At 45.2% G+C, this 14987-nt stretch overlaps 6 protein-coding genes and 1 non-coding gene across 7 annotated transcripts; 3 read left to right on the plus strand and 4 right to left on the minus strand.

Annotated features, from left to right (window-relative positions):
- Positions 1 to 93: 93 nt before the first annotated feature.
- On the minus strand, positions 94 to 4641 carry KOG1 (ubiquitin-binding TORC1 subunit KOG1; the record flags this gene model as incomplete). Its single annotated transcript, XM_002552123.1, has 1 exon — positions 94 to 4641. The coding sequence occupies one exon, from the start codon at positions 4639 to 4641 to the stop codon at positions 94 to 96; it is 4548 nt and encodes a 1515-aa protein (XP_002552169.1).
- Positions 4642 to 4844: 203 nt separating this feature from the next.
- IKI1 (Elongator subunit IKI1) lies at positions 4845 to 5732 on the plus strand (the record flags this gene model as incomplete). Its single annotated transcript, XM_002552124.1, has 1 exon — positions 4845 to 5732. One exon carries the CDS (start codon positions 4845 to 4847, stop codon positions 5730 to 5732), a length of 888 nt encoding a protein of 295 aa, XP_002552170.1.
- Positions 5733 to 5886: 154 nt separating this feature from the next.
- Positions 5887 to 7863, minus strand: GPI16 (GPI-anchor transamidase subunit GPI16; the record flags this gene model as incomplete). The annotated part of the gene is made up of 1 exon (XM_002552125.1): positions 5887 to 7863. The coding sequence occupies one exon, from the start codon at positions 7861 to 7863 to the stop codon at positions 5887 to 5889; it is 1977 nt and encodes a 658-aa protein (XP_002552171.1).
- Positions 7864 to 8107: 244 nt separating this feature from the next.
- On the plus strand, positions 8108 to 11017 carry HSH155 (U2 snRNP complex subunit HSH155; the record flags this gene model as incomplete). Its single annotated transcript, XM_002552126.1, has 1 exon — positions 8108 to 11017. The coding sequence occupies one exon, from the start codon at positions 8108 to 8110 to the stop codon at positions 11015 to 11017; it is 2910 nt and encodes a 969-aa protein (XP_002552172.1).
- Positions 11018 to 11093: 76 nt separating this feature from the next.
- Positions 11094 to 13475, minus strand: APL6 (AP-3 complex subunit beta; the record flags this gene model as incomplete). Its single annotated transcript, XM_002552127.1, has 1 exon — positions 11094 to 13475. The coding sequence occupies one exon, from the start codon at positions 13473 to 13475 to the stop codon at positions 11094 to 11096; it is 2382 nt and encodes a 793-aa protein (XP_002552173.1).
- Positions 13476 to 13626: 151 nt separating this feature from the next.
- KLTH0B08910r lies at positions 13627 to 13699 on the minus strand. The gene has a single exon. It is a non-coding gene; the product is annotated as a tRNA-Lys (tRNA).
- A 147-nt stretch (positions 13700 to 13846) lies between these two features.
- ABZ2 (aminodeoxychorismate lyase ABZ2) lies at positions 13847 to 14986 on the plus strand (the record flags this gene model as incomplete). Its single annotated transcript, XM_002552128.1, has 1 exon — positions 13847 to 14986. One exon carries the CDS (start codon positions 13847 to 13849, stop codon positions 14984 to 14986), a length of 1140 nt encoding a protein of 379 aa, XP_002552174.1.
- Position 14987: the final 1 nt, after the last annotated feature.

Genomic DNA, 14987 nt, shown 5'->3' on the forward strand with positions numbered 1-14987 from the left:
AGTCTAGATTAACGTCCCAACTGAACTTGAATTAAGAAAACATGGGCGCCGCCGAACATGCCTAACCTCACTCAAGCTGCTCGTCTAAGCTGATTAGTAGTACAGGTAGTCTGTCTTTCCTTCATAACATTCGTAGATATTGATGCTCGAGTTGTGAGAGTTTGCAGCGGCCAGGATCATCTCATGAGGATGGAAAGCCATCGTGGAAATAAACGAACTTGAAATTCTTGATGCGCTTATTCCCGTGGCGAGTGTGCCAGCAACACCGCCTGCGTGTGCTGGCGTATTGTTCTTAAAGGACGACAGCAGATCACCTGAAGTAGTCCAGATCTTTAACGATTTAGTACCAGTGGCGATCACAGGCGCATGCTCGTGCACCTTCATCGAAGTCATGGTAGTCATGGACGAGCTCTTGTCACCTTCATCTTTAAACTTCCCTATTGAGTTTTGGTACCGGAGATCCCAGAGTTCTACAAGACCATTTTCGGTTCCGCTAACCAGTTCACGGTACCCGCCCCTCTGTAAGTGGATGTTGTTTATCCCAAAATTGGATTTTCCGTCCCCAGATCTCCATAGTCTCACCATGGAATCTCTGGGGTCGACGCGACGATCATATGCTCGAAGAGATCCATCGGAGAAACCTGTTACGAACATGTGCCCTGAAAGTTGGTCCGACGTAATAGAAGTGATGAGCGATGAAGATTTCGCAGGTATATCAACTTCAATGGTCTCGGTCAAGGCATCCCATACTCTGATTATTTTAGCATCTCCAGTCACCAAGAGCGATCCCCTGCTCTGCTGCCACTCTGTTAGCAACCCAGTTGACCTCGGTGTCAACAGTAAGTCAGTAAGGCCCCTCCACGAGGAAACAAGTTCTAGCTCCTCAAGGTCTTGAAAGTTCTTGTAAATTTTGACTATACCGTCAGAAGAGCCTGCGAGAAGCAGGGGCACATCATCTTCATTTAGGTAACTCATGTCTGTAATTTTGGTACCAAAGGGATTGCCATTTGAGAACGTAGAAAGCTTGCTTTTATCAACCCAATCAAAAATCGAAATATTGTCTCTGTCGTCGGAGCATGCAATGTAGTTCTCGAATTGGCTGAATTTTAGCAGCTTTGGCTGTGTTTTGTTATCTAATGTTCCGATCTTGTTAGACCAGTCCCCATAGAGTGCCAGTCTCTTCTGAGCCTGGGTCCTCTGGATTATGGACTCATTTCTGTTTCTGCGCCAGAGTCTCGAGGTATACTCAACACTACCAGGTTCGTCGGCTTCTTGTTTTTTCATCTGAGGTTCTTGAAAGTACTCCCGTGAGTAGTCCAAAAAGCTGCTTTTCAGAGGCATATCAATAGGGCCTTTAGGTTTTTTGTACCTTGGGGTAGTCGCCGAAGGAGATACTCCATACGGTACAGTCAAAAGATTATTGCCCTGAAGTCTTCCGAATGATCGGTTAGAGGGAGTTTCCTGCGAAGAATCCTCCTGGTCCTGCTCCCAGCCGAGAGCTTTCAGAAGTCCATTCAAAGAAATGCTTCTTTTGAAAATACCTGATTTTGGAGTTTCTGAGTTGCTAGTAGCCTCCCTTTTGTTCGCAGACAAACTGAGGGGCCTTTTTGCTGTGGGAAGTATAGATACTGTTGTTGCTCCGTGACCAGTGGCATTGCAGGAGGTGTGCTTCACCAAATATAGTTCCATTAACAATACCACTTCATTGAGCTGAGAGTGGACATTGAGCTTGGTGAAAACATAATCCACTACCTGTTGCGCCAAAGTTTTGTTTTCGAGGTAGGGGTCCTCTGCGAGAATGAGAAGGGACTTCCAAACTGTGTTGAAAATGGACCCATGAGCTATCGACTGCTTGCTTTCTAATGCTGCACTGTCACCTGTGGACTCCAGCTGAGAAATCTCATCACATAACTCATTGAAAGCTATAACAAAAAAGAAGTTGATGTACCGGTGCACAATACGAGACAAGGAGATGATTAGCTCTTTCCTCACCAACGGTGACCCGTCATTTACCAAGCCTAAGGCCTCAATAGTCATTTTGATCTCGTCTTGTTTCAGTTTCCTTGAATCCATAGTTCTCATCTGAGACAGCGAAGCTTGAAGTTGTTGCAGCTGGCGCTCAGCTTGAGCTTGCTGCCGCTGCATTTGACCACCTTGTAACGTTTGAAGCTGAACTTGAAGCTGTTGTGCCTGCTGTTGCATTTCTTGTTGCATCTGAAGAGCCATCTCGGCATCATTCTTCTCTGAAATGAACATGCTGAAAGCTAACAACGCGGCACAACGAATCTCAGGAATGGGATCCTTCATAGAGGTGTAGATTTTGTCTAAAAACCCGCAAGTCATGCACAAATATTTGTTGAAAGGGTTCTTTAAATATAATTGGCCCATGAGCACGATGCACCACTGCCGTAGTAGCGGAACATCGGACGTTTCAACATAATAACATATCTTGCCGAGAAGTTCTAATGAGGAGCAATATTTTTGCCCCAGGGAAAAGTCGCGTAGGAAGGATGAGAGCACAAACATAGCCATGGCCTTCTGTTCATCAGTCGTGTTGTTTGCCATGGCTACTCCAGGATTATTGGCATTTTGGAAATTTTGGTAAAACTGATAACGCTGTGTTCCGATGCTTGTGCTAGCATTCATAGTCAAACCGCCACCACTAATAGTCCTTTGAAGTTGAGGGGCACTTCCCGGCTGCGGATGCATACCCAACTCGGGCACTAATATTTTGACAAAGTAAAGATATCCCTTTTCTTTAATCAACTCGGCCTGGGTGTTTTTATAGTCTATGGACATAATTCTGGCCCATATGAAAACCAGAATTGGCCTGAGTTCCGGAGCAGGGCTTTGTAAAAGCTTCAAGACATATGGAAATATCCCAATTGATAATGAAAGATAGACGGCCCAGGGTCCTAAATCCAAAAACCGGGAAAGCAAGACCAGCGCCCGAACACGATGAACCTGAGATAACAGAACCTGTAAAACGATTGGCAGTTGCTCTGGTGGGTGGCGGGTGTTTGACCCATACTTAAGCCAGAGTTCAAAAGCAGTCAAGTTCTGCTCAAAAAATCCTGTAAACTGTTGCTGCTGTTGTTGCTGCTGCAGTTGCTGTTGTTGGTGCTGATGTTGTAATAGCTGCTGTTGAGAGAGATGTTGCGACACCTGTGACAGGCTTCCTGCTTGGTGATTCGCTAATGACATCGTGCTTAAAGTGCCTGCAGCCGCTTTAGAGTGCAGTGGGTCATCGATCGATGTATCCGATACCTGCTGCTCTTGCAGAGATGGCTGCAGTTCTAGGTCTGCAGAGGCCAATGGCACATTTTGAAGGTCGTCAACAAGTTTTGTTAAGACCTCGTCAATAGCTAAGTCCCAAGACTTCCACATTGGGTGATCTGCTATCGAATCAGGAAGCTCTGGATCAGAAACCGGGTGGCAATTGAACCAAGGCATAATGCGCTTTGCAAGGAGAAAATTCCTAAAGAGAGCAGCGACCATGAGATCATGTCTGAAAAGCTTTTTGAATAGCGGGCGCGGTAGGGAGGTCCAGGCTATGGTATCCGTTATTGCAGTGAAGATCCAATTTAACTCACCCAGTGGAGTTCTCCTATCGGATAGCTTGCCAGGAATTGTAACATTAGGCTTTGCGGAAGACGATTGCTCTCCTGATCTATGAGTTCGTGAATCGTAGTCTTGAAACAGAACCGAATACTTGGACTCTCTCAATGGAGATTGCATGAGAAAGATCTCAACACTGATTTTGATTGGGCAGGTTAAGCAGCATGTAAAGAGATCTGCTGGAAGCTCTGGCTTCATTGGTAGCAATTCATTCGCTCTACAGGACGCCAACTGAATACACTCAGTGTAGGCCTGAGTGGGCGAAGGTGCCGCAGGGTCATGATTTCCATCCTGATCGTCTTTAATTCTCTTTTGTACAAATGTTTGAAAGTTGGCGACTATATTGCCAGCACTGTTGCAGTCATAGACATATATGCAGGGGGCGCCAAGCCAGGTCTGGAGGTCGTACAGTGACACCGGAATGTATTGTGTGTATCCGCGATTAAAGACCCACATCTCTCCAGAAGCCGTAGGTTGAGGGACGCCGTGGCCGTTGTAATGAAAAAGGATTCTCTCATCCTTGGAGGCCCGCCGCAAGGAGTTACAAAACCTTTTCACATCTTCGACGCAGGGATCTAAAGATTGCTTATACCGGGTCCTTAAAGATAGAGTTTCGTACTGTGACTGCAGGTTCTTCCCAATTTGCTCAATGGCCTTTTTTGAGTCTTGGAAATTGAGTGGATCAACCCAGGACTCCAATCTCGCGCATGGATGTGTTTTGGCAACATCAGGAGGATCAACTCCAAGATTCAGACACAGCAGTAACGCTGCGGAAACGGTTTTTTGTCGTTCTTTTACTATCTTCCAATCTGGGATGGGCTGATAGTAGTGGCTTTCATCTTTGGCCTTAACTTCAGGTGAAGTAGGGTTGCCGTTGGTCCTGTGCCTTTTATCATCAAAATAAAACATAAAGTCATTTTCTAGGTTCTCGAGGTACTGTTCCGAAGAATATTGATCGCCGAACCCATGCCTCGTTTCCGTATTGAGTTTACGGAGGGGCTGAGGCCCATAGGTCGTTGGCATGATCTAAGAGAAAAGACCAGATTTCTTCCTTGCGGACTTCGCGATTATAAAGATACCAATTCAGTGAATTGAAAGATGGTTAAGTTTCATTAATATTGCAGTTCACGTGATTGAATTTAAACAATCAAATTCAACTTCAAGATAGCTCATCGGCATTCTCGCGACGCATTAGTGGAGAAGATGGATAGAGGCGATAGAACATCATGGCGAGCTCGTCACACAATCCTGCAGTACTACTGAAAAGAGTCCTGTCTCTAAGAGAGTCTTCGCCTTTCATCTTATGCGTTGACTGCATAGAAAGATCTGCATCCAGTATTGTGGAGGAGGTTTCGAGAGAAGTGGGTGATTCCGCCACGATCATCTATGTGTCTTATGAAACGAATAACAAACCTAGGTATGCGACACACTTTGTGGAGGGGACGGGGTCAGAAGCTAGGCTTTTGGATACTATAAAATCATATCTTCCATCAAAGCCGTCACCAAGAAAGCATCTAGTTATCATCGATACACTGAACCTGATACCAAACAACAAGTTATCGCAATTCATCTCCAGCATGGTATCCCCTTCGGTAGTCCTGTTGGGCATATATCACAAGCAACAGCCTGAAGTCAGGCCGAGTTCAATGGAAAACTACCCATCATCACTGCAGCTGCTTCAATTCATGGCTACATCAATTCTGGATTGCCAGCCGATTACAGAAGACGCGGCTGCCGAAGAGATGCTGGATTCGAAGATCCAAAAGCTTGTTATCCCTCGAGGCCTCAACTCGCCTGTCTTTAAACTTGTGTTAACAAATCGCAGGAAGTCAGGGCGGGCACTTACGTACAGCTTCCAGTTTGATTCTCGTAATCACACATACAACGTTTTACAAGAGCAAGCAGAGAATGAAAACACAGAAGATGACAAAGAGGTGTTTGAGGGGCTTACAACCTTTAACCTTAATATCTCTAATAGACAAAAAGCAGCTCGTGAAAATGTGGCCTTGCCCTTCTTGGAAGCTCAGAGCTTCAATGCTGGAGGTGCAATTGTTTATGAATACGAAAAGGATGATGATTATGATGAAGAAGACCCTTACGAGGACCCATTTTAATTTTACACAAAACGAGCGGCAGCCCAGACTGCTCCATGATGCTCTCCAGAGCAAGAGCTGTGTTTACAAATGTGATTCTGTATGTACTAAGTTTAATGCTAGATGACCTTCTAAACGCAGCAAGTTAAAGTTCTTTTCTGCCGTGAATAAGCAACTACTGCCGTTTTTTAACTTCATCAACCTTCTTCCGTTTCAATGAAAATGCTTTGAGCATTCTAGCCACTTTGCCTTTCAGCCCAGGACGAAGGGAAGCTTGCCTATCTGCCTCCTCAAGAGGAACAAGGCGCTTGACCATTAGGTTAAACAGGGTCCCAAAAGCCAGACCCATTACTGTTGAAGTCAAGATTATAACATTGTAAGGCATGCTGAAATCCGGGGTTGATAATGAGAGCAGTAAAGTAGCAGTTCTCATTTCATACCTTACTGGTTCAAGCACAGTCACCACTGCAGATTCTATTTCAAATCCATGGTTCGCGTCTGGTGGATATTCAGCGTATTTAAGCAGCGCTTTATCAAATTGGTAGGAGAGCGCAATTGTAGTATTTGCGGGAATTGTTAAATTGTACTCCAAGTGTGTGGGCCGCTCCCTGTCAATGGCTGGTAGATAATATGTACCTCTCACAACGTCTTCAATTTCAAGACCGTCTGCGCTTTCGATTTTCAAAGAAGAGAGATAGATCCTCATATACCAAGGAAGCGCCTCAAAGTATATGGCGTTGACAGATTCGTTTCCTGGATTTTTGAAAACAGTACGCAAACCACCGCTGTCCTGTCCATATCCAGTGAGAGAACGAGAAACATACAGGGGTACGCTCTCGGGAGGCGTAACCTGAGTTGTGTCATCAGACTCTAGGTAAAGATCATGCAGTTTGTTCTCTTTAACACTAAAGCAATTGTTGTCAGTTGCAAAAAGCATGTTGTCAACATCAATGTATGCCTTCCAGTTGTCGCTAACATCCGCGCAAATCTGAGATGGGGACTCTGAAATCAAGCTTGAGCCCACAATTTGTTTTCCAAACAGTTCAGATAGTCGGAACTTAATTTCTTTACTTTGTGGAAGTGGGAAGCATTCAAAATTGTCATGTGGTTTGCTTTCGTCACATTTCAAATCCGACTCCTTGACAGGCTTTGGGATAGGCTTTTCCGCGCGAGCAAGCGTGTTGGGGACATTGAAGACAATTTCAATAAGCTCCTCCATGTGATATTTGCAATCATTCCCGTCACATGTAGTTTCAACATCAAGAGACATACTGTGCCAGTTAGAATCAAAGACTTTGTGCCCGTCTAATAGGGACGAAATCCCACTTTTACCTCTGGTAGGTAAGAGCTTCAGGAAAGGAGTAAGGTTTTCAGTACAGATTGGCTCGTTTGCCAAGGCCGCTCGTATCAAAAATAAGCCGTTTGTAGCATTAAAGACCGGCAGCCCGCCGTCGCCTTGAGGTTGGAAAGATGAAACAGGGTAAGTAGTTCTCTCTGAGTCAATGAAGTTAATGGAAGAGCAGAAGAGTCCGCTCAGGGAGTTAGCCAGCGACACCCAGTGTCTGAATGCAATCTCTTTTGAATCGGCTTCTATTACCGCCCAGAGTTCCACACCATTACCACCAGACTTGGACCCTTTGTGTGGCAATTGACCCCAAGACTCGGAATCCCACAGCCCGTGAGTGAATCGAAGATGCAGCTGCCGTGTGTTTGTATACTCTAGAATTGGGCTAATGGCCTTAGGAAAAACAGTATAATGTCTGTACGCATCGAAGTCGGTTTCCGATTGGCCCACAGAAAGGTTGTTGGATGCCATCTGGAACTGGAAAGACGCTACCATATAATTACGTGGCAACGGTTTCAGCGTCAGTTGCTCAGCGAACGGGTACTTGATAGCATCTTGCTTCTCAAAAAAAACAGGCTTTTGCAACGCCTCGTTGAGGAGCTCTTCTTCAACTGGGTCCTCTTTATCATTCGAAGTGGAATTTCCGGAATCCAACCCAAAAGACGAATCTTCAGCGATGCATGTTTCATCTGCGCTGCCAGCTGACTCAGTCTCATTTGGTATTAGCAGTTCCTCATCAATTGACGATCTAACCTCTTGCGCTTTGGCCACGAGAAATGCCCAAAACAGCACCAAAAGAGCTCTCATTTCATTCAGCCCAAATAACTGGCCCACAAAGCTTCCTAAACCGAGAAGAGTTTCTTGTTGGCCTTGACCTGTTTGAACAGCGTCCCGTTCATAATTGAGAAAGCACGTAAAAACCTTGATATACCATTATACGGGAAAATATTGAATTATGAAGGCTAACCTGAATCCAGGATCTAAGCGCCAGGAATAAACGCATCTCGGTGAGCGTTCCTGCAGAAAGAGGCTGATTGGAGAGGCCTTAGCCATGAAAGACTTAGAATCTGTAGAAAATATGGACTCTAACCAAAAACACTGCCTTACTGCGGCTTACACTATGCCGCAAGAGCTAAAAACAGAGCTGGAAGTCCACGGAAAGGATGATGCACTGACAGAGAGAATGCGGGCAAAAGCTGCCTCCGCTAGAGAGTCAGACTACCAGAGAAAGCGTTACGATTTACAGCTTAAAGAAGGAGCAGGGAACGGCCAAGAAAATGACAAAAAGAGGCATTTGGAGGTGGATATAACTAGTGAACCACGACAGGGAGCAGTTGTGAAGAGGTCCCGGTGGGATGTTGTGGAGGCTTATCAAATGCCCGAAAGCTCTAGAGAAGAAATCCAAAACCTATCGAAGGAGCTAATAACGGAAGTACCGGGGGTCCGAGATTTACAGTTCTTCAAGCCCAGCGACAAGAACCACTTCGGAGAGCTGCTAAGTGACAAGAAAGAACTAAGTGAAGAAGAAGAAAAAGACCGCCAGTTTCTTCGCCTGCTTCTGCGGATCAAAAATGGGAGACCGCAAACCAGAAAGTCGGCCATGCGCGCGCTGCGAGATCGAGCTTCTGAGTTCGGTGCCCCTAGAATATTCAATCGCGTGCTCCCAATCCTTATGGATCGGAGCTTGGAAGACCAGGAACGTCACTTGATGATCAAGGTGGTGGACAGAATTCTTTACCAACTCCAAGATCTAGTAAAGCCTTACACTCATCGCATTCTAGTTGTGATTGCTCCAACATTAATAGACGAGGACATTGTGACAAGAGAAGTTGGAAGAGAGATCATATCGCGCCTCGCTCACTCAGTGGGCTTTGCGACGATTATTATGAACGTCAGAGCAGACATTGATAATCAAGATGAGTATGTTAGAAACATTACTTCCCGGGTGCTAGCGGTGGTCGCAAAAGCTCTTAGCGTGTCCAATATGATACCGTTTCTTAAGGCTGTCTGTAATTCTCGCAAGTCTTGGCGCGCAAGACACACAGGCGTGAGAACTATTCAACGAATTGGGATTTTGATGGGCATAGGGGTCCTCCCATATCTGCAATCTCTTATCGAATGTATTAGTGACAAGTTAAACGATGAGCATCTGCCAGTGCGCATTGCTACTGCGCAAAGCATTGCCTCCCTTGCTCAAAGCTCATACCCGTACGGTATTGATGCTTTCAATTATGTTCTTGAACCTCTGTGGCGGGGCATCAGAACTCATAGAGGAAAGGCTCTAGCGTCTTTTCTACGTGCATTGGGCTTCATTATTCCCCTAATGGATGCCGAGTACGCTGGTTATTATACACAAGAAGTCATGAGGATAGTCAAACGTGAATTTCACTCCCCGGACGAAGAAATGAAAAAAGCAGTACTCCTAGTGTTGCAAAAGTGCTGTGGAACAGAGGGTGTTTCTCGTTTACAACTTAAGGAGGAGATAGTTCCAGATTTCTTTCGCAACTTCTGGACTCGGCGCACTGCCTTGGATCGTCAAATAAGCAAACTTGTTGTTTACACCACGACTATTCTTTCCGAAAAGGTGGGTTGTGCATTTCCCGTGGGTTATCTCTTAAATCCATTAAGAGATGAATCTGAGCCATTGAGAACAATGGCTGCGCGCGCCGTGAATCAAATCGTTAAGTCGCAGGGCACGCAAGATATTGATCAGCGACTGGAAACCAGGATGATAGATGCTCTCCTTATAGCATTTCAAGAACAAACTAACGAAGATAACATTGTTTTACGGGGCTTCGGAACGGTTATTAATTCACTAGACACCCGAATGAAACCATACCTCGCACCAATCGTAAGCACCGTGCTACAACGGTTGAGGCATAAATCCCCGATCATAAGGCAGCACTCTGCTGATCTTTGTGCAATGCTAGCCTCTGCTGTTAAACACTGCGGAGAGGAAGCTATGCTGAATAAACTTAACATAATAATGTATGAGTCCTTGGGCGAGGTATATCCTGAAGTGCTGGGTTCTATGATAGGTGCAATGTGCGAAATTGTCAGCTGTGCTGACTTTTCGAGAATGCAACCTCCAGCTAACCAAATACTTCCAAATTTAACTCCAATTTTGCGCAATCGTCACAGGAAGGTTCAGCATAATAGTATCCTTTTGATTGGAAAAATTGCTGACAAAGGTCCAGATAGTGTCCCACCCAAAGAGTGGATGAGGATATGTTTCGAGCTTTTGGAGATGTTGAAGAGCCCAAGCAAGTCTATTCAAAGGTCAGCTAACAGCACCTTTGGCAGTATCGCGAAAACCATTGGCCCCCAGGATGTATTAGTTGCATTGCTAAACAACCTCAAAGTTCAAGAGCGCCAGCTTCGAGTTTGCACCGCGGTTGCCATCGGTATAGTTGCTGAGACGTGTGGGCCAATCACTGTTCTTCCTGCCCTAATGAACGAATACAAAACACCAGAAACAAATGTTCAAAATGGTGTACTGAAAGCGATGTCATTTATGTTTGAATACATCGGAGGCATCGCGAAGGACTACATCTACACTACTGTTCCTTTGCTACAGGATGCACTTACAGATCGAGATTTAGTCCATCGCCAAACAGCTGCTGCTGTAACAAGACACCTAGCGTTGAATTGCATGGGTAAAGGCTACGAAGATGCTTTCTTACACTTGCTTAATTTATTAATGCCTAATGTTTTTGAAACTTCCCCACACGTCATCACACGTATTGTCGAAGGTTTAGAGGCATTAAGGAATGCCCTAGGCCCCGGGGTCGCGTTAAACTATGTTTGGGCAGGTCTTTTCCATCCTGCCAAAGGGGTAAGGAAATCGTTTTGGGGACTCTACAATAACGCGTACATTCAACATCTGGACTCTATTGTACCTTTCTATCCACAGGTGGAAAGTGGTCCTTTCACGGTTGAGGAGTTGAATGAGATTCTATAATGTGTATAGCATGCTAATCATAAACTCATGGACCATCGGATTTACTGATTTATGGTTGTTTGAAGCTTCCCCAGGATTAAGTGTTGACCTCGATATTACTCTCAGCCTCGCTTTCGCTACTTGAACTAATAGAAGTATCGTCGCTCTCAGAATCCTCTTGAGATGTCTCTTCCTCATCTGAGCTCTCCTCCTCAACAAGCACTCTTCGTCTCCTCTGGCCCCTCGCAGGGATGTCAGAAAAGAACTCGTCTAAACTCTGTAATTTATATTTTCTTCCTGCCGAGGATGTAAAGCCGCGTGAAGACTGGGTGTGCACGTCGTCACTTGTCTCAGAAACAGGAGAAGTCCCGCCAAAGTCGTCACTGTTTTTTCCACCGAAAAATGTTGAAGAGGAGAAACTAGTTTTCATCCTCGAGTAATCTTTTGTTTGAGCAGGGACGCGTAAAGCAGAGCTCTCGTCTGCATCTCCATCGAATGTCCAAGAACTGAAAGAAAGGTAATCTTCCATGCCGGGGTCAAGGCCAAGAGACGCAAAGCTTGAAGCATTCGCAGACGAAGACATATTGAGGGCCATAGGGGCGATTGAGGAAGGCTTGGGGGCCTGTAGCAACAGTGAAGCAATTTCATACCTTTCATTATCGAATAGTGAGCAAAACAGCCTTGAACGGTCTCTGATGTCGAAATCGTCATCAAATTTAGCGAGATAAAACACTGACCGAGCCATTTGAGCCGTTCTTGAATTGTCGATATCAAATGCACCCACCTCGGTGCTGCTGTTTTTGGAATTGTCAACTTCCCAAGATAATAGTTTAGCAGCTAAGAGCACAATTTGCAGCCTCACCTCCTTGGGTTCCCTTGAAAAGTTTGGTATCAAGATTCTCAGCACGTCTGGGCATATAGTAAAGTTGATGCTCGAGAACTCGCCAAAAAGCCAGACTATGCCTGCCTTAGCCGTCCCACTCAAATAGTTTTCTGTCCTCAACACTTGAGACAAGTTCAACATTGTATGCAAATGCTCAGCAGGGTTTTCTTGGATCAAAGACCTTAATACGCTAACAAAAGAATCCAAAGATGCTGACGATATTGAATCCACCATTCTGGTCAATAGCCACTTCGTTATATGAAGAGAAAGGCTCCGGGACAATTGTCCACATCCAGCCAAAGAGTTTAGAGCCTCTTGGATTACAGCCGGTCTTTGGTCATTTATGATATAGTACTTTATCTCAGAAACAACGCGCTTAACATTATTGAGATCCACTAAAGTTGACAGAATCTTCAGCTTTGCAACAGCCGTATTGGTGTCATCGCTAGGAAGCAAAAAGAATTTGTTCAAAAACCGAGAAAAAGTCGATGGGTCCACAGCGCAGTACACCAGTATGCATTGAAAAATTAAAGCGCGTCCGTCTGCAATAGACGGTCCGCCAATGAGCCTAACGAGGGCATCCGTAGCTTTAGAGTTTTTGAAAGTTAAAGACGGCGAAAGTTCGAAGTAAGCTTTGCTGATTGCAACAACCACAGCAGCATTCTGAGAGTGAAGTAACTTTTGGAGGGAGTCTAAGAACATACTCAAATCTGGATGGAAGGAAACATCGTAAATTGCAAAAGGGATATCAGCGAAATCATCAGAAAGCGGAACAGCTCGCGCAGCATCAGAGGAATCCATGAGAATGGGCCTCGGAATAAAGTGCTTGCAATATTTGACAGACAACTCGATTAAATATAGCTGGGACCATTCACAAAGCTGAGGTAAAAGTCCACAGTATCGTCTGAAATGGCCATGGAGCAGTTCCAGATGATCAGGAAATGCTTCTTTCATCAAAATGATAGCCGAAGAAACAACTTCAGGGTCGGAGTCAGCAAGTAAGTCTTGTAGTAGGGGAAGAATGTCGTCGGTTAATTCTTCGCGCTGCTCTCGATACAGCTTTAAAAGCGCGAAGCCGACAGCACAACGTACTTCCGCAGCAACATCCGTAATAGCTTTCTTCACCGAATGAAGCACGATTGGATACAACGAAGGGATCCTAATATCGGAGATAGCCTTGAGCGCTAGAGAGCGGACTTCTGGATCTGGATCCGAAAGTGACCTCTGGATAGAATTGACCGCCAAGAGAGCCAGGCCGGGATCCTTCTCGGCATATCTCAGCATGTATATTGCCACCAGCCGCTTGACTTTGACATCGTCTGAACTCACGTTTTTCACCACATCTGCAAAATAGGACTCCAGGTTGATCGTTGGATCATCGCACGCCATTAGCGATGCCACCCTTTTCATGCCATCTCGCACCTCTCTAGAGTTACGGGAGTTGAGCAAGGACCTAAGCCCTTCAGGCGTAATACTCTGCGAATATCTATGGTAGGAGCTTTCACCAAGCCGGGAGGCTGCAACCGCAGCTGCTTCCAGTGTCAATTCCCTGGCTGATTCAAGAGCGGAAGTGATCCGCGAAATAGAATCTACCATCGGCAATCTAAAACCAACTCCGTATGAAGTCAGTCGCTTTTAAGAGATTGCGGAAAGCCTGCGTACGGAATATGTGATAAAATCATTATTACTACAATTTCAATTAACGAATGAATTATCATCAATCATATAATTGCAAAAGCCAAAAAAAAGCCCTGTAGGGGGCTCGAACCCCTAACCTTATGATTAAGAGTCATACGCGCTACCGATTGCGCCAACAAGGCTCTTATTGGTATGTTTAGAAAATAAATATCTTAAAGGTCATTGATGTGGTCATGTTTTGTTTGAAACCTCTAAAGCGATGAGGCACCGACACTTATTCTTGAACCTTTGGCAGTTCCAGATATTGATGGTCGGTGCGCTATTAAGCAATGGAAGGTGCTGACGGGAATGGCCTTACCGCCATGCAACAGCAAATTTCAGAGATTGTTCAACATGGAGTAATTGATCCAAACTTCAAGTTCAGTGACGCAGATTTCGAGATATTGTCGACGCTGCGGTACGATCCGGGTTTCACTCACACAAACGGAGGAGGCAGTTCAGGTACTGCAGAAGACGAATTAGACCCAAGGCTTTCTGCTGCTGATGTTCGGGAGGCGCTTGGGGAAAGTCCCCTCTCCGATAGTGGAGAATACTCTATAGATACTATTGCGCAGATGCTTGGCGAGATGCAGAAAGACACTCTGCCACTCTCGCCGCCTCCTGAGGCCGAGGAAGAACTCGAGACTAGCGAATACGGGTTGAAAAAGATATTTTACAACCGATTTTTACTCTTAGGCGAGCAATTCAAGCGGCTAAACCTGGCCCTGAGCTTTTTTAAGTGGAACTTTAGTATCCCCTTTGAACTTTTACTTGAAAAGCTCATACAAGCACTTCCTTGCCCACTGGAGTTAGCAACAGACCTTTCTTCCCGCATGCAAGCGCTCCTTTCAGTTAAAAAATGCTATAAAATGCGTGTACTGGTTTCTAGTTCGGGTCGGATGAGGGTCGAAGCACACGAATTACCACAAAACTGGGGAAATTTTGCCACTGCTTCTCAGTATTTCGTCAACACCGTCTTAAGAGGTTTTTTACCTCAACAAGACGAAGTGTGGGACGTTTTTGTAGACACTCAAGCTATAGTGGCTTCTCCATTCACGACTTTCAAAACCACCCGAAGGGGCCATTACAATGCAGCCAGGGAACGAATGACAGAGCTTTCTGAGCGTGTACACAATCCAGCTCGGAAATCTGAGATTTTGGTTTACAATAGCGCATTTGAGCTTATGGAGGGCTCCATTTCCAATGCGGCCTTGCTACTCAACGGTAACGAAACATCTAACTCCTTGTATCAAACCCCCTTTTTAACATCAGGTTGTCTATGCGGTGTTATGAGGTATTACTTACTGAAGAAGAATTTAATAACTGAAGGCAACATTGATGTCAGACACTTGAATGTTGGCGATCAGGTATTGCTCTTTAATGGTGTTATGGGGTGCGTGAGAGGTGTCATTAGGAACTCCTTAGAGTAAC

Source organism: Lachancea thermotolerans (assembly GCF_000142805.1).
Source record: "Lachancea thermotolerans CBS 6340 chromosome B complete sequence".
Taxonomy (NCBI): Eukaryota; Fungi; Ascomycota; class Saccharomycetes; order Saccharomycetales; family Saccharomycetaceae; genus Lachancea; species Lachancea thermotolerans.